The following is a 26,472-nucleotide window of genomic DNA, read 5'->3' as shown; positions in this document are numbered from 1 at the left end:
GCCACAAATGAAAGTAAAGCAAGTTAAATCAAAGCAGTTTGCCCTTCTTTAGACCAGCAGCCCTGCTTGCAAGCACTCTCTCTCTCTCCCTCTCTCTCTCACTCATTCAAGAGCCACGACTGAAAATAAAGCAAGTTAAATCAAAGCAGCTTACTCTTCTTTAGAAAGCCAGCCCCAGCAGCCTTGCTGCTGCCTCCGCTTCCTGCTGCTAAAGAGACGGGCAGCAGGGAGACAGCCTTGAGGAATCACGTGGGCAGGGCCAAAACCCATGTGATCTCTGCTCAGAGCTACTGGAACGCCGTTCTAGGCGTTCCCCCTCCAAATGAGCCCTGGACCTAGCAATTGACGACTTGGCTCACGTGCCCAGAGAGAGGGCTCTGCGTGCCAGCTGTGGCACGCATGCCATAGGTTCACCATCACTGCTCTAGAGCATCATATTGACTGCACAATGTGACTTATGTGTTCACTCCAGAAATTATATCATGTCTTCAAAGCAACAGCAATATGGGGGTCATCCCTACCCCTTGGGTGCCCTACTGAGAGTTTTTCAGTTTCTGCTGCCACACATGCACAAAATACCTCTACGTGGAGCAGATGAAATGGGAAACTTCCCCCACTCTTTTTGCACAGGCGGGGGAGAACTTGGGAGAAAGATAGGAGCTCTCCCTCCCCCAGTGGCAGTTTTCCAATTCCATTTGGGCTTTCTTTTTTTTAAATGCAAACCATTCCCCAGAGCCGCTGTGTGTCTGCATGAGCCTGGGCTGGCTCTGTGGAGAACTCATGAAAGAAGTAACATTTAGAGTGACCCTGACTTATTTAGGTGCCTCCTTACGGCAGAGGAGGAAAATTTTTCTTTATTCACTTTCTCTACCTGGTACTTAATTTTATAAGTCTCTGTTGTGTCATTCCCCTCCAACAACCCTAGTTGCCTTTTGTCTAAACTGAAAAGCTCCAGACTCTTCACACAAAGAGGCACTCCAAGCCCTTAATTCTCTTGGTTGACCTCTTTGACATCTTTTTCAGTTCTGCGATATCTTGTTTAAGGTACATGAACCAAAACAGTGCAGCGGTGGGGGTGCTTGCTGGGGTGCCCCCTCCCTGGGCAGTGTGGCATGTCCCCAGGCAGGGGCGCACCCCTGCACTGCGAGAGTGGGCAGCAGTGGCAAGAGCAGGCTGCTCTTGCCGCCGCCACCCACTCTCGCTGCTGTGGCCCCTGTGCACCAAACAAGACCCCGGGGCGCCCTTTGACCCTGCATGATGACATCACTCCCATAATCATGCACGCCAGGAGCGTGAGGAAAACATCAGAGGGTAAGTGCCAGGCTCCCAGTCCCCCGCTGGGGGACTCAAAGGACCTGGCAACCCTAATAATAACATTCAATTTATATCAAAAAGAGTACGGTAGCACCTTTAAGACTAACCAATTTTATTGTAGTCTTAAAGTTGCTACTGTACTCTTTTTGATTTTGCTACCACAGACTAACACGGCTAACTCCTCTGCATCTATTCAATTTATATATCACCCTTCAGGATGACTTAACACCCACTCAGAGCGGTTTACAAAGTATGTTGTTATTATCCCCACAACTATCACCCTGTGAGGTGGGTGGGGCTGAGAGAGCTGCTAGAAGCTGTGACTGACCCAAGGTCACCCAGCTGGCTTCAAGCAGAAGAGTGAGGAATCAAACCTGGTTCTCCAGATTAGAGTCCCACACTTTTAACCACTACACCAAACTGGCTTTCAGTTTTCACAACTTCTCCCAATAATCCATAGCATGGAGTTGGCCTTTTTCACCACTGCCACACACGAATAAAAAATTGAGGAAGTTGCTGTACAGTATTTTAACCAAGTATATTTTTGAATTTGAATCTAAAAGGCACAAAACATCATTTCAAGTGTCACTCCAGCAAATGGCTTGATCATACTAACCCAGATATGTTCTTAAGAATCAGTGGCATTCACTGAAAGGATACCTTTATTATCTGTCTTTTGGTGCTACACCTCTGAAGATGCCAGCCACAGCTGCTGGCGAAACGTGAGGAACTACAATGCCAAGACCACGGCAATACAGCCCGGAAAACCCACAACAGCCATCGATACCTTTATTATTTATTTATTTATTTATTTATTTATTTATTTAATGTCATTTATATTCTGCCTTTCTCACTAAGACTCAAGGTAGATTACATAGTGTGAGATTAGTACAATCAGTGGCAAGGACAAGGGCAATTTTCCAGTTACCCAAAACTCTTTCTCAGAGGGAATGCTTTAAAAAAAATTAAGCAGAGCAGGGGATGGCTCTGATAAGAGGGCATAGTGTAAAAGTCTTGCTTAAGCATTTCTTAATAATGGAGGTGGCTTTTTGCAGCCTGCAACACAGGCAAATTGATGTTCCACATCTGGGGGATTAAATCAGCTCAGACATGTGAGCAAGAGAAGGAAAAGGCTTAGAGGGCAGTCTCCAGATCCATGGAAACCTTGTATTTCCATGAAAGTGGGGTTAGTGGGGCGGGAACTGGGGCCGAGCCAACGTTGGGGCTCCTCTGCAACCAGGGACCAGTATGAGCTTGCCCCCTCAGGTCGGGTGGCTTTTGTCTGCGGCTGCACGAGGGAGGGAGGAGCCGAGTGAGAAGAAAGTTTGGGCTCCCAGGACTACCTTTTGTTGCCAGCTGGGCGTGACGTCAGAGGCCGCCGCTGCCGCCGCCGCCGCCGCCGCGCAGAGCAAGGTTGTGTCCACATGTGACCAGCTGAAACTAGTTCTGAGGACACAAAGGGAAGGGAGAGGGAGATAAGGAGCCAAATAGTAGGGCAGGCAGCGGAGCCGGCGGCAGAAGGAGCAGCCTTCGCCAGGACGCGCAGCCAGGCGGCGGTCAGTGCTCCCTCAGTATCGATCCAGGCAAGTCGTTGGGCGCGAAACTTGGCCATCGCCCGCAGGCGGCAAGCGGTGCCTGGCTTGGGCGAGGGCGCTCCGCGGGGACCTGCCAGCCGTGGGGAGGGGGCAACTCGGAGCCCTTTTCCGCGTGCCTTTGTCCTCTTGGGCGGAAAGGAGCCCCGCGCCAAGGCGAGGGAGACACCGGGGTGCATTTTAAGGGATGGTCTTCGCCTTGCCAGCGGCCCCTCAAGCTGCTCTCCTGGCGGATCGCAGCTGCTGTGCCCCTGCAGAACATCCTTCCCGGGACTCCCTTCGCTTCGGCGTCGGGCGATCTCTGGACCGGAGGCAGGGGGTGGGGGTGGAGAGGGCTCCGAAGAGTAGCCTGACCTCTCGACTTGGAGGAAGGGGGCTTTCCTGTGGAGGTCTCCCCTCTCCGGCTCTCGAGGAAAGTGGTAAAGGCGGCGCTCCGATTGTGGCACACGCTCCCTTCTTGGCAGGAGCTGCGCCCTATCTGAGAGACCGGTCTCTTTCTCCTGACTTTCCCTAGTCCTGTAGATAGGAGGGTGGCAGAGTGCCTCTTCTAAAGGCCCCTGCAGCATTTAAAGAGGAGGGAGGGACTGGATTCATATTGCAGCCTTTGAACAGCTTTGTGCCTGCTAAAGTGTCCCAGGAAAAAGGAACTTGGACGGGAGATTTTGGGAATCTGTCCCAAGGTGCTGCACAACTGGGCATCCTGGCACACTCCAGGTAACTGGCATGCCTCTGCTTAATCCAGTTCTGCCTGCAAAGCTGGTACAGCACAAAGTAATGAGAAACGGGTAGAACTGGGGATCCCTTTCTCGGAGCCTGCTGCACCTCTGAGTTGCTGCTGAGTCTCCTGTGTCCCCACCTGTAAACTGCTGGGGGGACCACATTTATGTTTTTGAAGGCATATATGCACGTGTGAACACGTACACTCTTGCAAACTGTTTGTTTTTCACATCCACTAACACAGACCCCCCTATGCATGTGTTGAAAATGTTGAGGGGGAAATGCTCCTACTCAGTTTGCAACTAAGTTACAAAGAGCATTGACTTAATGTTATTTGAGAATGAGCGTATACCTTGAGTGTTTTTTGAAAAAACCAAACTATGTTCTAATTTGTCCTCCCCCTGTAATGTGGTGCGCCTGGATGACTTCTGCTTTTGCCACCCTCTCATCTGGGGTTATTTGGGCGAATGCTGCCAGAAAGGAGGAGGTGGTGCTCTTTCTCAGTCCTTGGGTGTACAGCTCCCTTTCACCACCCTTTCAGCCTCCGGGTGCAGAGGAGTGGGGTTTGCATTGATCCCAGCCCAAGGCATGCTTTGTAAGTAGAGAGGAAAGGATAATGAGAGGTGGCTGTTTCTCCCGTTGTGGCTGAGAGAGTGCTCCAAGGGCTGCTTCCTTTGGCTCTCCTGTTGCTTGGAGCATGCTGCGTTTAGCTGGGGAACCGAAGGACAGAGTCAGGCATTTGGAACTTGAGAGTATGCATAATGCAAACGGAGGAGCTTCACTCTAAGCTGAGCACCTCTATTCAAATGCCCCTGCACGCTTGGCTCTGGTCCAGCCTGAAGAAGAATGAGAGAAGGGAGTTATTTCTCCCCATGACTGCTTCCAGGAAGGAAGCGTCCCCGTGAAACTAGGACAGCTCGTCTCACTATACGTGCAAACAAAAAAATATTGTGCATTCTTATGAGAGGGGAAGCCGTTGGTGGGTCTTTATAACCCTCTTTTATCTAATTTTGCAGTTAACAGTTCTTCTTAACAAGGGCCTTTCCCAGAGTTCAGCCTGTTTTTCTACCCAGTCTTGACCCCAGTTCATTCAGGCCTGGGTTTTTTGTAGCCCTGTGATACATTAACAATCCTGTAGAGAGAACACCCTCTACTGCTACTCCTACTCTGCAGTGGTCTCCGCACCCAAAGTCTGAAAGCTTTTGGCAACAAGTAGGTATTGAGGTAATTCCCTTCCTTCCTTCAATTAGGAGTCTTGGGCTATGGCCAGAGTCTATACAATTGTGCATTTTTAAAATAATCCTGCTGAATTCTGAAACTGGAGAGCACAGGTTCTTCCACTGGATTGGGTTGAATGTTTCTGATGAATTGGCGTAGGTTTGTCTGTTTACTTATTTCATTTGTTTCCTGCCTTTCTCCTTGCTGGGGACCCAGAGCAGCTTCCATCCTCTCCTCCATTTGATTTATGAACATTGCTTGCATTATTCATGTTGTGAAGCATTTTTTTCTGGTTCGCTGTCTCTCTTCCCACCCCTCCAGATTTTTGAAACTTTTCATTACAAACTGGAAATGATTGCAGTAGGTACAGGAGGGTGTGAGATAGACCCATTAGGTCCTATCTTCAGTAAACGCATTTACTTCTGCAACCCTGAAATGTGCTCATTTCAAACTGAAAGATCATTCTGTCCATGCTCCTCCCTCAAGCTATGAATTTGGAGAGATGGGGCTTGCTTCTGCAATGCAATGCAGGAAGTCTTGGGGTATGTTTTGGGCAGAAGAAGCTGTTCTTGGTAATGGTAATCTTTATTGGCGAGTCCTCCGTCAGACAAGTGTTTTTTCTTGCATACTGTCAGGGCAGTATTCCCATGTTTTCACAGGCCAGAGGAAGTGTCAGCACTTCACAGAATCACAGAGTTGGAAGGGGCCATACAGACCTTCTAGTCCAACCCCCTGCCCAATGCAGGATGAGCCTAAAACATCATCCAGCCTCTTCTTGAAAACTGCCAGGGAAGGGGAACTCACCACCTCCCTAGGCAGCTGATTCCACTTTTGAACTACTCTGACCATGAAAAAGTTTTTCCTAATGTCCAGCTGGTACCTTTCTGCATGTAATTTAAGCCCATTGCTTCGGGTCCTACCCTCGGCTGCTAACTGGAACAGCTCCTTGCCCTCCTCCAAATGACAGCCTTTCAAATATTTAAAGAGAGCAGTCATGTCCCCCCTCAATCTCCTCTTCACCAAACTAAACATTCCCAGCCTTTCCTCGTAGGGCTCAGTCTCCAGACCCCTGATCATCCTCATTGCTCTCCTCTGCACCCTCTCGATTTTGTCCACATCCTTTTTGGCCTCCAGAACTGCACACAATACTCCAGGTGTGGCCTGACCAAGGCAGTATAGACAGGGGCTATGACCTCCTGCGATTTTGATGCTATGGCCCCTTTGATACAACCCAAGATTGAATTGGCCTTTTTTGCCACCACATCCCACTGACTGCTCATATTTAGTTTACGGTCCACTCTTACCCCAAGATTTCTTTTGCATACACTGCTACCCAGAAGTGTATCCCCCATCCAGTATTTGTACTTCACATTTTTGCATCCCAGATGTAATACTGTGCAATTATCTATGTTGAATTGCATCCTGTTCACAACCGCCCACTTCTCCAGAGTATTCAGGTCTTGTTGAATTTTAACTTTATGTTCTTGGGTGTTTGCCACTCCTCCCAATTTGGTATCATCAGCAAATTTAATGAGTAGCCCGTTTACCCCATCATCCAGATCATTGTTAAAAATATTGAGAAGTACCGGGCCCAAAACTGAGCCCTGCAGCACCCCAGTGGACACCTCCCTCCAATCTGATGAAACGCCATTGACCGCCACTCTCTGGGTGCAGTCCTCTAACCAGTTCCCTACCTGCCGAACTGTCCTTTAGTCCAGTCTGCAATCCGCACTTAGGTCTGCTTGTCCAACTTTAGCTGTGTCCTAAAATTAGTTATGAATAACGTATAATAAAACTATTCCACCTAAAAACTTACTTCTCTGCCCCATATTTATTTATTTAAAATGTTTATTAGCTGCCTTGCTACCTTTTGGCACTCAAGGTGGCTTACAATATAAATAAATCAACAACCATACAATAAATCAAAGATCATAGTTGACTTTATTTTGCATTTATTTATTTGTATCCTGCTTTTCTCCCATGTTAGGAACTCAAAGTAGCTTAGAGCATCGTTTTCCCCTCCTCCACTTCTTCACAACAACTCTGTGAAATAGACCAGGCTGAAAGTTTGTAGCGGTCCCAAGATCACCCAGGAAGCTTCCATGGTAGAAGCAGAATTTGAACTGGATCCTAGAATGCCATTCCTCTATGCCATGTCAGACCACCAATTTAGGACTGCCAATAAATAGAAAAACTAAATCAGTTAAATGTCATCCTAAATTGTCTTCAACTGCCTCCTAAAGATTGAAAGTGAGAGGGCCAGGTATACCTCCTTGGGGAGGCCATTCTCTGCTAACTCAGAGAACCTCTCCTTGTCACCATTTGACATTACGCTCCTCTTGCATTGGCTCCACTAGTGGAAATGTCAGCTTAGCAAGAATATGTCTTTTTTTCCCCACTCTCTGTCAAGAAGTGTGGTAGTCCCTTTTGTACCTGCAGGTAGAGAAGTTTGATTTTTGTAAGTGTCAGGCATGCTGGATCAATGCCCCTGGCAAGTGACTTAAGGATCGTGCCAGGGCATCTGCTAATTGCTGCTAGCCTACAGATCAGACCAGGTGCTAGCAAAAGGGATGCAGGCAACACTGCACACCCCGAAAGAATGACAAAGACAGCAGTCATAAGCAAGTCTACTTAGAATCCTACTTAGGTGCCTTCAGCAGGCTTACTTCCAGAAAAGTCTTGTTAGCATTGCACTGTAAAACTGCAGTCCTAAGAATACTTTCTGGGGAGTAAGCCCCATTGAATAAAATGTGTCTTGCTTCTGAGTAGACCTGAATAGGGTTGTTCTGTAAAGTACAATCTAACAGAGCAACACCTTTCTACTTCCACTAAAGTCAATGGGCTTAGAACAGTGTGTTTAGGGTTGTGTTTAGAGTGGCAGGCTAGGATCTGGGAGACCGAGGTTCAAATCTCCACTCTGTCATGGAAGCCAACCAAACACTCTCAGCCTAACCTACCTCACAGAGTTGTTGTGAGGATAAAATGAAGAAGAGGAAAACAATAAAAGCTTCTTTGGGTCTGTCCCCATTGACAAAAAGGTAAGGTATACATGAAATAAATAAATAAACTGTAAGTTATGGAGCATGCTTGGCCATATTTGATGCCTCTTCCTGGAGGTACCTTTTCTAGTTCAGTGCTGCAGAGCTGAGTCAGCCATGGTAGATGCCATGAATATGCAGCCTTATGTCCATTTTAATCTATGTGAAGTGTAACCAAACCACCATATTTCCTGGAAACAACAACTATGGGTGAGGGAGAAATCTGAGAATAGAGAGCAGTCATGAAAGGCCGCTCTGAAGTATGGCAAGAAAGAGCCTGAGAGAAGGCAGCAGGGAAGGAGGAGTGAGTGGAACAACAGCGCACAATATTGAGGCAGTATTTGGGTCCAAAAATTTGCTAGTGACAGGGAGAAAGTGAGAGGAGGTGACCAGTTTTTCAAGCCCTTTATGTATGGGGAGAGAGGCAGGGCCAAGGATGGGAGTAAGAGAGCCAAAAGAAGGAAAGCAGGTAAGAAAGGAATGGGGGAGGGCAAGCAGTCCCTCTCCTTGTAGAGGATCCAAGCAGCTGCTCCAAAATAGAAGCGGGATAGGAGAACCTGCACAATTCATGTTTCCCATATAAGGGACATCTTGTAGATGTCTGACGAAGGGAACTCTGACCTTCAAAGGTTCAAACCCTGGAAATCTAGTTTGTCTATGGTGCTATTGGACCGGAATCTTGCTCTTGGCTTTTGCCCCTTATTCAAAATATTAGTGACCTGCATCCCTCATTTTGTACACTATGGCTTCTGGGGTATTCTTTGCTTTTGAAATTTCCTTGCATGCAGAGAAGAAGGTAAAGATGAGTTCCACATAGTGGAGAAAATTAGTGGCATGTCTGATAGAATTCCCATAATTTTCTGTTAGTACTATAATCTTACTGACAATATTCTGTACCTGTCAGTTCAGACCCACCTTCACTCCTAGCTCTACACGTATCAACATGATGGTTTTCTGTTCGATATCCTGTGGCCATTAGTGTGCAGTGGTTGACCTTTTTCTTTAATTATTCACACCTTCCTCGAATTGTTAGCTGATGTGCTAATGTCGTAAGAGAATAGTGCCTCCTCAGTGGCAGCTGTCACATGATAACTCCTTCTTTTTCACATGGATAACGGAATCTTGGCACATGATCTAGATTTGTCTGCTCCTCGAAAAAGTGAATTGATGTACCAAAAAGGTGAGGGAATACATATATATATGAGGTTCAGTGTATAATATAGTGGGTCACATTTTGGACTGGGATTTAGGGATATTGGTTCTTTCCTGAAGGGAATCAGGACTGATTTAAGCATACTACTTGCAGGACAGATTAATTTACCCATCCAGTATTGCATTTGTTCAGCATCTCATTTAAACCAGACCCTTAACATCTGTGTATAGAACATTAGTACACCAGAGGCTCCCAGTCTTTGCAGGTGTTGCTCTGGCATGCTAGTATTTCACACACTCCTGCTTCAAATAAGACTCTGGGTTTATACAAAAGTGCATGGGGTAAGGTCTGCCAGCAACACATTTAGATCAAGCCTCAGTAATCCAGTCTAGGTAATGGGGGGAACTCTCTAGGAGGGCTTGAGAGCTTTCTTTGGTCATGTATTGCTTGTGGTGGCTTTCTAGCCCTATATACCCTGCTGTAACCATGTCTGTATAGCAACAAAATTAGGTTTTGCTTGACATCTTACATTGTGAGCTGGTATTTATTATTTATTTATTTATTTATTTATTTTCAATTTCTATTCCACCCTCCCCGCACCGGCAGGCTCAGGGAGGATTACATTCATAGACTTTAAAATTTTACATTTCACGATTTAAAATCACAATGAATTATCACAGTATAAATATTTAAAATATAAGCAGCATAACAATAGTTTGACTCAGGCCAACACCCAAACCGTCACTGAAAATACATTAAGAAGAAGATTGTTTGGGATGGATGCTCTGATAGGGAGGGCCCCATCCTATTCAGTTCAACCAGTGCCTAGCATCCTAGTATCAGGCAGGGGCCGGCTGTTCCAGAAGGCCGCCTGAGAAATTTGGGTGACCAGCTCTAATATCTTAGAATATATGAGAGCTTCCAGGATAATCTAGAACAGCTTGATTTATGGGAAGGCAACAATTGTAGGAACTTTCACCTATTTTGAGAGAGATTTAAAAATTTCTGGAAAAGTCTATGGTTTCCTCACTAGCTATGTAGGATCAGTAATAAGTTTGAGCATTCTGTCTCTTCCTCCCATTCTTTCCTAAAGTCTCTGGAGAAGCAACATAAAGGCATCTTGTTTCCTAAAAGCTCTAAAATTCCAAAGGAGGGAGGGGGGAGTTGCTGGAGTGTGATCCACATATTTGGGGGGAGTCTTCCCCCATCAATCTCAGGCCTGCATATGGATTCAGAGGACTTCTAGGATATTAATTGCTAACTGCTGTTCTTCAATACTTGTAGCCGAGTCCTATGGCTGTTTACTCAAGAGTAAATCCCATTGGGTCGAATAAGATATTCCTAAAAAGTGTGCCTAGGACTGTATCTTTAGAGTCTTGTGTTAGCCCAGTGAAAGGAGCTTGTTGCATGTAGAATGACTAATCTCATGGGGAGGAGCACCCTGTGCAAATAAACTGGCTTAGGAAGGATACCTGGAGCAGATCTTGCTTGGCAAAGAATACGGGTCAGAGCAACTGTAGGGTTCCTCATTATTGTGTTTGGCACCTACAGTCTTGTTCCAGTATCAACCAGAGGTTTTCCATGGATGTGGTCCAGGGTTAGACAAATCCTTGGCAATCCCAACTTTTGCCAAAGTATGTCTAAACTTTCAGCTACAGCTCAGTATGTGCTGTCAGCAAGGCAAAGAGGAAGCAGCAATGAGATATATGTTAAAAGTTAAATGTGACAGGAGAGTAGAATGAGTCATTGGGGACCCAGGGAGAATTGCTTAACAAAAGCATCTTAGCTTTGCAAGGAAGGGAAAAGGAATTTCTAAATGTTCAATTCATCCCAATATTTTTTTTCATTTGGAGTTATTCACTGTATTCTATTTTCTGTGGCTTTTTTCTTTCTCATTCTTTTCCCTTGTGCAGCTTTGAAACCTGGGGAGTTAAAGAAAGATAACTGTATTTTGCAAAAAAGAACAATAGGAAAACATGAGGGAGGGGGAAAAAACCCTTGCCTCTAAATACGTGAATATTATTTTTGTATTTTTAAAGTTAATTTTCATTGGGACAAAATCTAAGGAGGAGCTCCAGATCTGATTATGCCTGTTGTGGGCTTTCTGAAATTTGAAGCAGTAGATTCTAATTTCAGGTGATGGGGGCGGGTGTGGCCCTCTCTTTGCCAGTTTTTCTCTCCTCTCCATTTCAGATGGGTTCACAATGGCCTTATCTCTAACTTTAGAATATTTGAATAACAGCGCAAAACAGTGCTTACCTGTACAATGTTTGAAATCTGGTTTGGAATCCTAGATGATAGGCAAGAAACAAGGCAGTTTGTTATTTAGATGTAACAAAAACAGTGGTTTGTTGTGAACCAGGAAGTCTTCAGTATAGGAGGCCAGTGAAGGAAGAGGATGGAGTGAAAATATGAGCCTGACTTGCAAGGCCTGCAGTACAGTTGTTCGCAGCAAGTCAAGACTATAAGCTCATTGATTTGAAAGGGTCAGACTGGAGTGACTCTGCATTGGATAGCACTGTGACAAACCATGATTTGTTGTTTTGACTGAATGAAGTCTAAGGGATGCTTCATACATAACAAAACAACATAGAAAGCTGTGCAGGAGTGACCCATGATGACTGGATACCTAGATCTTTTGCTTTGTGCTCAGTTATGAGTGTAGGACTTTAGTAACACATCAATGTTATTTCATTAATTTATTTAAAACCTTTCTATCCCACCTTACCTCCTCAGACTGTGAACAATGCAGTGGACAGGTTGCAAAGATAGTAGTCAGTTCAAAGACAAAGATTATAGTAGTCCAGTTAAGAAGATTAAAACACAGATTAAAGTACAAGCTGAAACATACTCAAGATTTGAAGCAAGATGGGATCAATGAATACAGGAGTGGAAATGAGCACAGCCAAACCTGATTAGGCAAATGCTCTCTGGAGTAAAATTGCCTTACATGCCTTCTTAAATGTAGCCAGTGAACAGCCCCTCCTCACCCACAACAGCAGGCTATATTGTGGTTCACTAAGTAAAATGCTTTAGTTCTTAGTGCTGTGCTTCAGTTGCCAGTGGGTCATAATTAGGTCCCCTCATTAACCTTGTCCATAACATGTCTCATCACAGCTTTTATATGGGAACTTGCAGATAGAGATGGGCACGAATCGAATTATGACCCAAAAAAACACATGAACCAGGCCAGTTCATGGTAGCTTGTTTCCACGAACTGGTCTACTGGTTTGTTTGGGTCGTAAAGGGGCAGTTTAAATGGCCATTTCCCCGGGAAATGGCCATATAAACTTTTCCTGTGGCTTGCAAGCGGCTGGTCCCTTTAATCTATCAGCTGGCAGGCAGCAAGGGGCAGCCTCCCTGCCCCTCAAATGGCCACCACTGCAGCCATTTGAGGGGAGAGAAGGCCATTTTCTGTCTCCTCCACTGCCCTGCGGGCCCACGCAACAACAAAAGAGGCCAAAAACGGCCTTCCCACCCCTTGTGGGAGTAGGGGGAGGATGCTGCGGGGCCGCAGGGCAAGGTAAGTGTGGGGCTGGGGTGGGGGCTGGGGTTTGGGCGGTTTAAAGGGCCCTTCAGCTTGCAAGTAGCTGGTCCCTTTAAACTATCAGCTGGCAGACGGTGAGGGGGGATCCCCCCCCCGCCGTCTGCCAGCTGATAGTTTAAAGAGACCTGCCAATTGCAAGGCAGGAAAGGGTCCTTTAAACTGTCAAATGCTCCTTTCCCTGCTGCTGCTAAGTGGCCAGAAAGGGGCATTTAAACCCCACGAACCACAAGCTGGTTTGTAAACTTGCCCAGTTCGTGGTTCCTGGTTCGTGAACCTCATGGTTCTTTTTTTGTGGTTCGTGCCCATCTCTACTTGCAGACAGCCGTTCTGTTTACTTTCGAAAATGGCTTCTGCAATAAGGTGAGTAAATTCTCCTGTTTCTAGCTATAGCTATGGTTAACTTTGTTGCCATATCAGGTAGTATTCATTCCACAGTCTACCATCTCTTGGGATGTTGGAGAGTTTATCTTGCATTGTAATTCTTTTTTTCACCCCCACCATTTTATTTCCCACCAAATATGTATGCTAAACATGTTCCTTGAGTTGGTTCATAATGCAATAAGACCAGAACAATATTCTACTACCAAAAAATTTATTGTATTTTCAACAGACATAGCAACAGGCCAACACAGACAACAGAGGACAGCAAGCAAAAAAAGCAAGGGCAGCAGTTTTTCACAGAATTTTGAAGTGGTTAGAGGAGAGGATATAAGGTGATCTATTGCATGAGAAGAAAAATATAGTTGGAACTCCAGAAGGCCAAATACAACTAAACCGTAACAGCTCAGGCCAGAGGAACTTGGACTCTTACTAGACAGTAGAATTTCTATCACCCAAAGTCCTGTGATATTAGGGATGATAAAACCAAGGCCAAGGAAGAAACTAGTTATAGTGGGCAATGCTGGTGGACAGACCTATGGGTCAAACTAAGCATTGAACTGAGCTCTGTTTTACTTTTCTTTTTTTTAAAAGCAAAAATAATCTTGGCAGACTTCCAGTATGAATAGCAGAAGGCAAGGTAGGGAGTTGTCTGCCCCTTCAGCAGGTGTTCAGTTCAAAATCACCAGTGCACATACCCTCATAGGTCAGCATGCCAAGACTGCTTTGCTTTTTAAAAACATTATGGAGAAAGTAACATGGAATTCAGTTTGATGTTTGCTTTCAATACTGAGGTATTTAAACATCAACTTTGCTTTTTTATTTAGATTATTCTTTCCTACCTCTTGACAGCATGACACATCATCGTCTGATCTATCCTTTTCTGATCCCTGGATCCTTATGTGTACATGCTTCTTATGTCGCTTACCGAGGAAGAGAATGAGAAGCTGAGTTGACCCCACCAGCACATGCCTGATGTGCCAGAAAGTCTCATTGGTCCAATGAAAAATCCAAAACAAATACCTATGTAATCCCAACCCCCCCCAAAAAATGGAACAACGTGCAGATTTTTGAGTTCTTCAGCAGAGTGGATGTGATGTCTAACAAGAGTACTTTCTACAAGTGTTGATGGTTGCAAATGTTAATTGCATTGTTTGTTCTAAATGATTTTAATTGAGGGGGGGACTTTCCCCAGAGCTCTGGAGAAGTGATCCTATAAGTCACTGCACGCTTTCCAAAGGCAGCTGCAGAACTCAGTTCTTTGAAAGAACAGCTGTAGCTGGGTAGTCCCTCATCTTTCAGATGGTTTGGAATCAGAACTCTGTGGCCAGCGGATCCTTGAAAACATCTTCCCTGGTAGTGTAATGCAAATGTTTTCATTACCTTGAGCATGAGGAAACAATCACAGAATTCTTGAGATAGATGTATCTGGTAAGTTTTTAAAATAAACTTCTATGTGTCTTGAAAATAGAAATATCCCTGTGATGTCTACCTTGCCTAGAATAAACCTTAGGGACCAAACTCCATATTACAGAAGCCACAGGTCCAACTTGTGGCCACTGAAGCCATTTTAGAGAAAATTTCGCTGTTTAAAATTTGCCGCTAGGGCGTGACTTACAGCATGGTGGCACTATACAATCTTGCTTTCCCCCCTTGCCTTTTCAAGTGCCAGAACAGCCCCCTATGACTTTTTCAGTGCTTGGAAAGGTGTGAGGAGAGAAATCACATTGCATGGTGCTGCTGCACTGCAGGTGATTGGGCAGGCAACCTAACGACACAAAAGCAGCAAACAGTATGCTGATTTAGGCACGCTGGTCCTGACTTGAATTCCCCACCCCCACCCCATGCTACAATGAGCCAGGCTCATCACCCAGTTCATCTATATCTTTTAGGATTGCTAGGTACCGGGGGGGGCAGACCAGGGGATGGGAGGTCACTTACCTTGTGAGCATGTGTTCTACAGCATCCTGTATCCTGAATGAGGACATTGCTGGTACGACACGGAAGTAATAGGTTGTGCCAGGGGCCAATTGAATAAAAATCGGCCCCAAACACTAAACTGGGGACTGATTTTTACTCAATCAACCCCCGGTGTGACCAATTACTTTCATGTCGCACCAGGAATGACATAATTCCTGGAACAATGCAGGGCACATGCAGATGCTCCAAAACATGCAGGAGCATGCTTCCCCTTCTCCCACACCTCCCCCCCCACTGGCCAGGTAAAAGGTGGTAAAGGCTGGGAGGAGGGCAATGGCAAGCTGAATGTTTTCCTTATGCTGTTAATCTTTTCCTATCTTTAATGATGGGAAAGTGCTTTGGAACCACCCATGTGCCCAAAAGTCCACCCTGTTCATAAGGAGATGGAAGCATGGGATAGCCTTTGGCTTAACTTCTAGCTATCTAAAAGCCTTTTTTCAATACTAGCTGCAGGTTTTCGGTGGGTGGTTAATATCTAAATTGCCTTAACCTGTACAACTGGCAAGACTATCTCAGACACAGCAGTCACAGCAGAATTTGAATCTGGGCAGAGTTCTGTCCCTGCAGGAGAGTTTGGTGGAAAGAATCTTGGGCTGCACCCTGGCAGATACTCTGCTCCCCAGAGGATAGTTCCCAGCTGAAAGGGGGAGGGATGTGGCTCTCATCCCTTGGGCTTTGCCTTCAGCCATCCAGGCTGTGTAATTCTCTGTGACAGTTCAATTCAGAGTGAATCCAGCAGCTTCACAGCAACAGACACACAAAAGGTGAGCCCACTGGAGCCTGAATAATGAACAGAGCTGCTCTCGGCAGTGGGTGCCCGGGGGTACATGGGGGGAGGGGGCAGAATTGCTGACCCAAGTTTTCTTTCCTCAGCTCTTCTGGACATTTCTTTCCCCTGCACCAAGCAGAGCATGTTTCATCCGATTCTGTGATGGAATCAGCCCCTGTATGAGCTGCCTTGAGAGTAGAACGGAAGCAAAAGGACTTTTCCACCAATGCCCCCTGTGATGCACCATCAAGCTCTGTTCACCCCAAGGCACCATGTGGGGGCTGCATCCCCCTGCCTTGTGTTGTGGGGGAGGGGGCCTGCGGCATAGGAAGAAGGAGTCTAAGTAGCCTACAAATCAATATAAAGGAAAGCATATGCTGGTTAGATCTTCCATAGCACAGAGCCACAGAATTGTTAGTGTGCTTGAAAAAAACACAGTGCTTCCTGAAAAAGCATCCAGAAGGACATCCCAACCCTTACTCCATTCTTCCACCCTAAAGCTTTGCCAAAAGAATTCTGGTTTTGTGCCCTGGACCCAGCTCCAGCTTCATCCTGGAGTGTTTTCAGAGAGTCACTCGGTAGAGATAAATAGTGTAGATTCCACAAAAGCACTGTGCAAGCTTAGAATCTTATCAGAATTGAAACTCTGGAGAATTTCATTTTAAAACTTGTTTCTGTCCTTAAGACTCCTAAGGCAATGATTAATGAAATTTAAGAAGCCAGAAAAAGCCTAGGAAAGATTTTCAGGGGTCAAAGGACAAAACTTCAGTGTCCTGCTTCATGTTTTGCCTCTCCCCTGACTAGAAAAACAGGATGATTCATGCAAAATGAAGAAAACAATTCATCTGGGTTGTAGAATGTTGATATTTTAGCGCAGAAGTACATAGCCTTAGCTCTCCATAGCATAACTTTTCTGTTAAAAAAATCGTGGGACATATAATGAAAATACTGTGCATAAAGTAGAAAATTCTGTAGTATTCCTAACTGGTTTTTTATTGCACCCTCTTGATGAAGTTTGCTGTGGCCATTCTGGGACTGTATAACTGCCACTGAATCACTGGTAGCTGACTAGCCCAGTTCTTCAAAGTTACAGTAATTAACTTGATAAAAGCTGAAATTTAACCTCGAGGCTGATGGTGCATTCCTGTACCAAACGATATAGCTCCCTCTGGTGGTACTACAGTATCTGTAGTTTATTATTGTCATGTGCCATCGATGCCAGTACAAAACCTTGCATATGTAAGAGAGAATAGTATTTTGGAATGCATTAGCAAATCCTGAAGAAGTGAGCTGTGGTGTCTGAAGAAATGAGCAGTGGCTCATGAAAGCTCATACCGTACCACTAATTTTGTTAATCTTATAGGCGCTACTGGACTCTTGCTCTTTTCCACTGTTGGCAACTAAAGGACTTTGTTTTCTATTCTGCAAATTTCTTGTCTTCCTCAGGCAAATTCTGCAAATTTCCTGAAGCCTCAGAGTACTTTACCTATTCATTTCCTTTATTTTTGATTATTCTGCTCATCTTGCTGCTAGATTCTTCTGGCTTATAAGGATTACATCATGCCCTGTTGAATGAAGGAGAACATGGTCGTTAATTTCTATCTGTTAAATAATAATAACTGCACTTATATACTGCTTTTCTAGACAGATTAGAGCCTCACCCAGAGTGGTGAACAAGTTAGTGTTATTATTATCCCCACAATACTGCTGGGGAGCTGGGCTGAGAGGAGTGGCTTACCCAAGGCCAGCTACTGAGCTCATGGCAGTAGTGGGATTTGAACCAGTAGAGTGCTGATTCGCAGCCAAACCACTTAACCACTGTGCTGCAGCAGGAGACAGAGTAATTCTGTTGGAGAAACAGTAAGAATATGGGTTACATCCTTTCCTTCAATTCAATATTCTTTACTTGAAGATCAGTCCTATGCTTTGTTAAAATAATTAATTGCATGAAGTGAACTGCAGGTTTTTCCACAGTCTGATTCCACAGAGATCAATAGTCCTTCAGAAAGCAGAGGCTGTTGTATGCTCGCCCTGGTGATAACTGGGGCATTTCAGATGTACATCTTATACACCATATGTGGCTGTGGACACACACACACACACACACAACCAAGTGTACATGCAGAAAACCACCATGCACACATTTCTCTGTTTCATCTCTTTCTACACCTGCAGTCCCCTTCTTTGTGACGCTCACATGCATGTATACACAGAGCCTTGTTTCCACAGCTCCTTTGTAGGGATATGGTAATAGGCTGACATTAAGAGAGCCGGCAGGGGGAGCAGCCTGCCTTCTAAAGCTCCACATGAGATCCAATTGTGCAAGGCTTTTATTTTTAATCTTCTGTTTTAGTTCTTGAAAACTGTGCCTGTCAGGGTTTCTTTTCCCACCCTGGATTCTTTTTGAACTGGATTAAGGTTCCATGGCAGCTGAGATCCCCCCAACCTTGGGGAATTTTGGCATCGGTGAGGTAGCCTGCTGAGCGCTAGATAAAAGAAGCATTGGGAAATGAGGGGATGGATGGGAGGGGGGGACTGTGGAAGCGTTTGAGAGGAATGGGGAGCAGGGCCTCACTGTTGCCAGCAGGCAGAAGCCCTCTGGCTATCCAAAAGCAGGAGCAGCATAAATCCCACTGGCAAGTTTGCTTTACCCAATTTCCACTTGGTTGCCCCGGGGTTAGAATCTGGGAATGGGCAGGGAGAAAAAGAGAGCGTATGGCCCATGTTTTGAAATGGGGAGGTCAGAATCCTGTTCAGTTTTTGCCTGATGCTCTAGGGATGGCTAGGTGTGGGGGAGGAGCTATGAGCCCATTATTTGAATTGGTAACTCATGAGAGGAGAGCTAGTTTACCAGGCCAGTACAGAAATGATAGGTCTAACGAAGCTTGCCAAGTGGCCACAATTGGAGTAGAAAGTAAAAACAACCTGCCTCTCAGGGTGTTTGAGGACAGTGAGAGACACTAGAATTTTTGAACCTTGAGAAGAGCTTTAGAAGTTAGTAGCAGTAGCTACTGCTCCTAAATGGAGGGAGGGAACACAACTTACCCATTTGTATGAGTCATTTCACAAATTATGCAAATCTAAAGATTGCACTTTGTCGTCTAGAATTTAGGTGGTAAAGAAAGAACTGGAAAGAAAGGTGGTAAAGAAAGAACTGGATGATGTGAAAGGCAGTGGTAATTGGACTCAGCCAGAGAGAGAGAGAGAGAGAGAGAGAGAGAGAGGAAGGATGCATTCATGTGCAGTGCTGATTCAGCAGAATATACAAATAATGTCTTGCTACAGTGGATTCTAATGTGTAATGGGGCCTCTTGCTGAATGTAGAAAGGCTACAGCTATGTAAATAATCTGAATTGTTGTGAACTCTGACTTCAAAAGAGATTTTCCTAAAAAGGATTGCCATCTTGTTTCTCTGGCCTTGTTTCTGTATCTTTAACCAAGGCCTGTTAGTAGGCATTTATCACAATAAGCTTTCTTCTGGCATGGAGATGGTTGCCTGCTTAGTTTCTGCATGCCATGTTGCTATTAAAGGCACAGGAACAAGGTCAGTAGAAATGTTGTTAGTTTATTGATGCTTCTAAATTTAAATTGACTCCAGCCTCCTGTTTAAGAATATAAAGAGTCCTACTGGATACAGCCAGTGGTCAGTTTAGTTCGGCATCCTGCTTCGCACACTGGCCCACCAATCACTCTGGAGGGCAAGCAACAGGGCATGGAGGCCAAGGCCTTCTCCTGATGCTTCCTCCTGGCAGTGGTATTCGGGGATTTCTTGCCTCTGAACGTGAAGGACCCCTTTTGCCACCTGGGTTGCTTCCATGTGTGGTACTCCTTTTCGCTCTTGCCTGAAGGAATTTGAATCCTGAGATGACCCCCCCTTTTTTAAAAAAATAATAAATAAATTTTTTTTGCACAGAATGCAGGTCCGTGGATTCTTTCTCTTCTTGGTGCTGATTCTTCTGGCTGTATCTTCTGAAGCTGGCAAGAATAAAAAAGGTGAGTAGAAGACTTCTGGTTGCCCAGGGAAAAGAGATTCAATCTGTTGTTCTTTGGAGTTGCCTGAAGGTGGGATGGAGACTATTTTTAGTGCTTTTTGGAAGGAGAAGGGAAGAGAACTCCTCTAACGACTACCTGCTCCCACTTACAGACAAGGTGAAGAAAAATGGCTCTGATTGTGAGGAATGGCGCTGGGGTCCCTGTGTCCCCAACAGCAAAGACTGTGGTGTGGGCTACCGTGAGGGAACGTGTAATGAGGAGACCAAGAAACTCAAGTGCAAAATCCCCTGCAACTGGAAGAAGGAATTTGGAGGTGAGTGTGCATCTCCTTCTGAGGGAAAATTACGAGGTTTAGGGAATTACGCATTGGCCTAGGGTGTGCTAGTGGAGCAGTTTACCAAATGACAGGACTTTATGGAGGTCATTAATTCATAGGGTCACTGTAAGTCAGAAGCGACTTGACAGCATATAATACACAGAGAATTTATGGTTCATGGTCTACAATGGTCATATGCTAATAGTGTGTTGGCAGTTGTATGTCATATACGTGTACTGTAAATTTATCGCTAATTTTGGAACACTTGTTTCCCTTGCTTACAGTGTATTTGCATTTGGTAATCTGCTTGTTCCAACACTTCCATATTAAATAAAAGCATATCCTGGTAGGAACTGGACTTTTTAACAAGATATGTGTCTGTGGTTTCTATTATCTGTTGTGGTCTTAGACTATGCCTATAAAAAGCAAAACTTTGTCAGAAAACTGTGCTCATACCTCCTGTTAAATAAGCATCTTTAATGGTTGTTGTGGGTTTTCCGGGCTGTATTGCCGTGGTCTTGGCATTGTAGTTCCTGACGTTTCGCCAGCAGCTGTGGCTGGCATCTTCAGAGGTGTAGCACCAAAAGACAGAGATCTCTCAGTCTTTTGGTGCTACACCTCTGAAGATGCCAGCCACAGCTGCTGGCGAAACGTCAGGAACTACAATGCCAAGACCACGGCAATACAGCCCGGAAAACCCACAACAACCATCGTTCTCCGGCCGTGAAAGCCTTCGACAAAGCATCTTTAATATTTTTTTTGTTGTTGTTTCTCATCAGTGATACTAACTGGGCTTATTGGAGGCTGGGGGGGCGGTGCTGGGAGAGGGTTTTAGAGCTAAATTGGAGGGGGCAAGATGAGGATGAGGGTGATTGGGACAGAGTTTGTCCCACTCACAATTCTACCATAACCAGAGTAGCTTTCACACTGCTTACTTTCTGCTGGGAAGCTGAATTGCCTGGCGGTAAGTCAAATTCCTGGCTCTGGGCTCCTAGGCAGTATAAGTGTTACTCTGCAAGACAGAGGACAGTGGACTTAATGAAGATACAAGAATACAGAAGAGAGCCTGTTTCCTGAAAGGGGCTGATAGTAGGTTGAACTCAAGATTTAAGCCAGTAGCCACCCATCCCCGTTGTCTATCCCTCTCCTTGCCAATCTGGTGCTGCTACTGCCACCTCTTGGTCATATTGATGTTTCTCTGTCTGTGTTACTATTTATTAACATAATAAAGAGTCCTGTATTCTGTTTCACACAGTGGCCAGTCAGTTCCTCTGGAGGGCCAACAAACCAGTCCTAGAGGCCAAGGCCTCCTCCTGATGTTGCCTCCTCCCCCTGGTATTCAGGTGTTTACTCCTTTCCATCACCATGACTAGTAGCCACTGGTGGATCTATCATCCATTAATCCATCTAACTCACTATGTCCACTGGCAGGGAATTCCTCTATTTAATTACTCATTGAATAAAGAAGGATTTCCTTTTGTCTGTCCTGTACCTATTGCCTATCTACTTCACTGGGTGCCCTCAACCTCTGGGTTTGCTTGGGAATAAGTAGAATTCATCTGATCATGGTATATAAGTACATGTCTTGGAAGATGCCAGTCTTTTCAAACAGTTAGGCCCATAAACCACAACGAACCTGGTTCCTCAGTGATTTACAAAAATGCTCTATGGCAAAATGAATTGGCAGGTTCTGGTTACATGAGATTGTATAAATCATACCCAACATAATGGACCTGCTAACCAGAGACGGGTGGCATCATTCAGAGCAGTATGGTGGCATCAATGTTGTTCATCATCTTAGGTTTCTTCTGTGGATCACAGTTACTTGTGGGTGCCAGGCAGATCTAACAACATTTACCTTCTCTCCTAGCTGACTGCAAGTACAAGTTTGAGAGCTGGGGTGGCTGTGATGCTGCAACAGGCCTGAAGGCCCGTTCAGGGACTCTGAAAAAGGCTCTGTACAATGCCGAGTGTCAGGATACTATTCAAGTGACTAAGCCTTGCTCTCCTAAGGCCAAATCAAAATCCAAAGGTCAGTTCCAGTTCTTGGAGGAAGTATATTTTTTCCTTTGATAACTTTTTATTTTATATCTCTCCTTGTGATATAATTGTTTGTCTGAGGGTATTTGAAAGTTAAAAGGATTATCATAGTGGGCTTGATAAAAGGTTGCATTTGCAGTTTTTCAGGAATGCCTTTGTCTGAGGTCAGTGTTGAGCTAGTAGAGCTCTATGCATCATCTAAGTCTGGATAACTTGAGCAAAACTGAGGTCAAATGCTATGATAGTCATTCTTACCACTATTCCCTGACACACAAACAATGTAACTCAAATAAGATCATAGTTTCTCTTCCTTTGAACAGGAAAAATTACAGCTTTTAGGGGGAGGGTCAGTTCTTGAAAGAGGAACCACAATTTGTGTGAGTTTCTGCCTTTCCCAAGTGGTTTGCATGTGCAGTTATCTGCTCATGATTGATCCTCAAAAATGACGCTCTGAATAAATTCCTACTTGGTTCTCTTTTATGCCTAATGTTGCTGCCTTTAGATAGATAGATCCAGGAGTTTTCCTCTCATCTTTGACTTTTTCTGCTATGTAGTATCACTGTATCACTCTGAGCCTCCTTGAACATGGTTCCTAATGAATCATAGAGTTGGAAGGGGCCATACAGACCATCTAGTCCAACCACCTGCCCAGTGCAGGATCAGCCTAAAGCATCTCTGACAAGTATCGATCCAGCCTCTTCTTGAAAACTGCCAGTGAGGGGGAGCTCACCACCTCCCTAGGCAGCTGATTCCACTTTTGAACTACTTTGACCGTGAAAAAGTTTTTCCTAATATCCAGCCGGTACCTTTGTGCATGTAATTTAAGCCCATTGCTTTGGGTCCTACCCTCTGCTGCCAACTGGAACAGCTCTTTGCCCTCCTCCAAATGACAACCTTTCAAATACTTAAAGAGAGCAATCATGTCCCCCCTCAACCTCTTCTTCTCCAAACTAAACATTCCCAAGGCCCTCAGCCTTACCTCATAGGGCTCAGTCTCCAGACCCCTGATCATCCTCGTCGCTCTCCTCTGCACCCTCTTGATTTTGTCCACATCCTTTTTGAAGTGAGGCCTCCAGAACTGCACACAATACTCCAGGTGTGGCCTGACCAAGGCAGTATAGAGAGGGGCTATGACCTGCAATTTCGATGCTATGGCCCCTTTGATACAACCCAAGATTGAATTAGCCTTTTTTGCCACCACATCACACTGACTGCTCATATTTAGTTTACAGTCCACTCTTACCCCAAGATCCCTTTCACATATACTACTGCCCAGAAGGGTATCCCCCATCCAGTATTTGTTCTTCCCATTTTTGTGGCCCACATGTAATACTGTGCCCTTGTCTTTGTTGAATTGCATCCTATTCACAGCTGCCCACTTCTCCAGAGTATTCAGGTCTTGTTGAATTTTAATTCTATCTTCTTGGGGCCCCAGTCATTCTTGATGCTAGTTGTAAGAGACAACTCGTTTCAGATATTTGCATATATTTCATAAAAGTAATCATTGGGAAAGTGTAGTGAAAGTTGCTTTATATACCAACAACACAATAGGGTATGGAGAATGAGAGAAGTCTCATTAACTTAGAATATTTGTTTATACTTACACATTGTCATAGGTTTTTACAAGAATAAAATAAAGTTGGCTCAAATGGAAGCCAGACAATGGCATGATTACAGACCACGGAAGCCAGACAATGGCATGATAAATAAAAATAAAAAGAGTCCAACATGGCCAAATCCCCATCAGAATAACTCAAGCCCCTTCCCTCTGTCTGGACTGGCAGAGGGGAAGTAAGATGGTAGCAGGTCCCTGTTGAGATCTTGCATTCTTACACATGTGAGTAAATCTGAAAATTGTGAGGATCAGAATGAACATAAAATACTGCCTTATGCTAAATCTGAGCATTGGTCCTTATAGTTCAGTATTATGTTCACTGACTGGCAGTAGCTGTCCAGGACCTCAGGCCAAGAAAGATCTTTGCTAACATCTGCTATCTGCAGTCCTTTAACTGCAGATGCCAGAGAATAGAACTGAGATCTTCTGCTTGCTAAGTAGGGGTGTATACAGGGAACAAAGATCTATTTCAGATTCAAGATCATCCTTTTTTTCTTTTAAAAAAGAGAGATTAATGTAATATTGTTATTAAAGTTATCCGTTAATCTGGGTTTTTTTTTAAGTTTACAACTGTATAAAGTCCAAGGTGTTCAATGGACTTAGAAGAGCAGTCAAAATCCCAGTGAGTGTTGCACAGTATAACCAAGGTCTGCTTGGTTTGGGAAGGGGCCATGGCTCAGTGGCAGATCAAATGCTCCCCCCCCCCGCCTGCCGAAGGTCCCAGTTTCAGTCCTCAGCCTCTCCAGTTAATAGGGTCAGACTGCAGTTGGTGTGAAAGTCCTGTCCCTGAAGCCCTGGAGTGCTGCTGCCGGTTGGAGTAGACAGCACTGACCTGGATAGGCCTGTGTCCTGACTTGGTATAAGGCAGTTTCATGTGTGTTTCTAACACACTTAAAATGGCATATGTGGGAAGAAGCAGGTGGTCTGTCAGCAAATATCGGTTTCACCTGAAAGGCAGGTACTATGTTTAAGCAGGGCAAAATGAAAAAGCAACAAGAATAATATTCCAGCCTGTCCCTGTCTGGATTTGCTTATGGTAGTTGGTTTATATGCTAATACATCTAACCTGTGAGTCAAGAGACTCAAGGTCAGCTGGTGTGTTTGACTACCGGCGGGTGTCAGGCTGGCATTGGCCCTTCAACTATGGGTGCCTCCATAGATCACACTAACATTTGTCTTCCATTATTGTTTCCAACAGCCAGGAAAGGAAAGGGGAAAGACTAGAATGATGGACACAACCCCACCATCGTCAGAGCATGATGCCTGGATCCACTTGGACACACACCACTCAGAGCTGCAGCGTGGTCCCTCCCAGCTCGGCGATGCTTTGCCAAATCCCACTGCTGTTCTTCCTCCACAGCTTTGACCTTAATCGAGATACCATTTCTAAACACTAGTTTTGTAGAGAGCAAGCCTGTCCTGAAGGAGGTGCTGTTTGCATTCCCCTTTAACTGCTTCCTTCTCCCTCTTGTATATGCATATGCACCCCAGTGTTCTTTGCTCTGGCCCCCCACTCCAAAATTCAGTAGGATGCATGTTGAGATGGGTTGGGCTGAGCTAGGCTGTGGATTCCCATTTAGGATCCTTTATCAAAGCCAAGTAGCCTTTTGCCACATCTCTTGCAAGCTTGGCAATGATGCCAACTTTCCCATGCAATTTTGCCTTGCCACAGACAAATTAAGCTAGTCAAGGGGACAGCTTCATGGAATTTCAGTGGGGAGGAGGGGGTTGCAGAGCCCCAAATCTGCTCTGCCTCCTTACTAAGGTGCAGTAGGAAGATTTTGGCTTCTTTCATTTTGGTCCCCTCAGATTTACAGGGAGCTAAATCTGTGCCTGCTACCCATAGTGCTTTGTGTGAGTGCATGTGTGTGGTTCCTTTTTCCTTGCTCTCTCTCCAGTGTGTGTGTGTGTGTGTTGGTATCACATGCTGTTGAAGGCTCCCCATTTGGGGAGGGGGGAGTGTGTGTGTGTGTGTGAGAGGGAGAGGGAGAGGGAGATGGAGAGGGAGAGAGATCCTCTGTAAGCCATGTTTGATTTGTCTTTTGTCAGCAGAACGTGCCTTCCGTCCCCTTCCACATCCAGGAATCTTCTCCAGAGTTAATGAGCATTGTTTTTTCTTCCAGTCATTATGTCCTCATTCTTTCTGTCCCTTCTTATCTTTATTTTTGCTGGGACGCTGCGGCCTTTCCCTACTTTATTGGTGCTGGGGAAGCCCTCTCTGCTTTTTACATCCCCCCCCTTTTCCAATAAAAATGTTTTTACAAAAATAACCCTCTTTCGTGTCCCATTTCTGTGGCAGGTGCTTCAAAGGCTATAGGTTCACCTACAGGAGTACTCGCCAGGGGTGGCGCAAGAGTTTTTGGCGCTCATGGCTGGCCAGCTGGGTGCCCCCCCCTGCGTGTGCGTGCCTGCGTGATGATGTCACACATGACGTCATGGGAGCACATGCGCCGCCACCGGCCCGATCGCTGTGGCGGGCAGCTCTGACGGTGCGCAGGTGGCCTCTGAGCTCTCCTGCTCGGTTGCCTGTCCCGCCGCAGATGCCTGCCCGCTGCGGCTGTGCCTGGCTGGGGGCGTGTGCTGGCGGCGGCAGCAGTGCGGGGCGGGAGGGATAGGAGGCTGCAGCTCTGTGGTGTGCGCTCCCCCCCCCCGCGCCTCCTCCAGCGCTCCCTCCGGCACCCCGCGCCTGAGGCCACCGCCTGCCTGGCCTTAACGGGCCCTGGTACTCGCTGTAGGAGGGTGACAGCTATTGCTATGATGGTTGAGGTTCACTGGATCCAGTGTTACTGTGGGAGTGAAAGA

The 26,472-nt window shown here is 45.4% G+C and overlaps 1 protein-coding gene across 1 annotated transcript; it reads left to right on the top strand.

The window, feature by feature from the left end:
* Positions 1-2,702: 2,702 nt before the first annotated feature.
* On the top strand, positions 2,703-25,940 carry MDK (midkine). Its single transcript, XM_054969863.1, has 5 exons — positions 2,703-2,897; positions 19,620-19,699; positions 19,851-20,012; positions 21,886-22,047; positions 24,869-25,940. The coding sequence occupies exons 2-5, from the start codon at positions 19,621-19,623 to the stop codon at positions 24,892-24,894; spliced, it is 429 nt and encodes a 142-aa protein (XP_054825838.1). The 5' UTR covers positions 2,703-2,897; position 19,620; the 3' UTR covers positions 24,895-25,940.
* The last annotated feature ends 532 nt before the right edge of the window (positions 25,941-26,472 follow it).

Source organism: Eublepharis macularius, chromosome 2, assembly GCF_028583425.1.
Source record: "Eublepharis macularius isolate TG4126 chromosome 2, MPM_Emac_v1.0, whole genome shotgun sequence".
Classification (NCBI taxonomy): Eukaryota; Metazoa; Chordata; class Lepidosauria; order Squamata; family Eublepharidae; genus Eublepharis; species Eublepharis macularius.
This window is presented reverse-complemented; position numbering and strand designations above follow the sequence as displayed.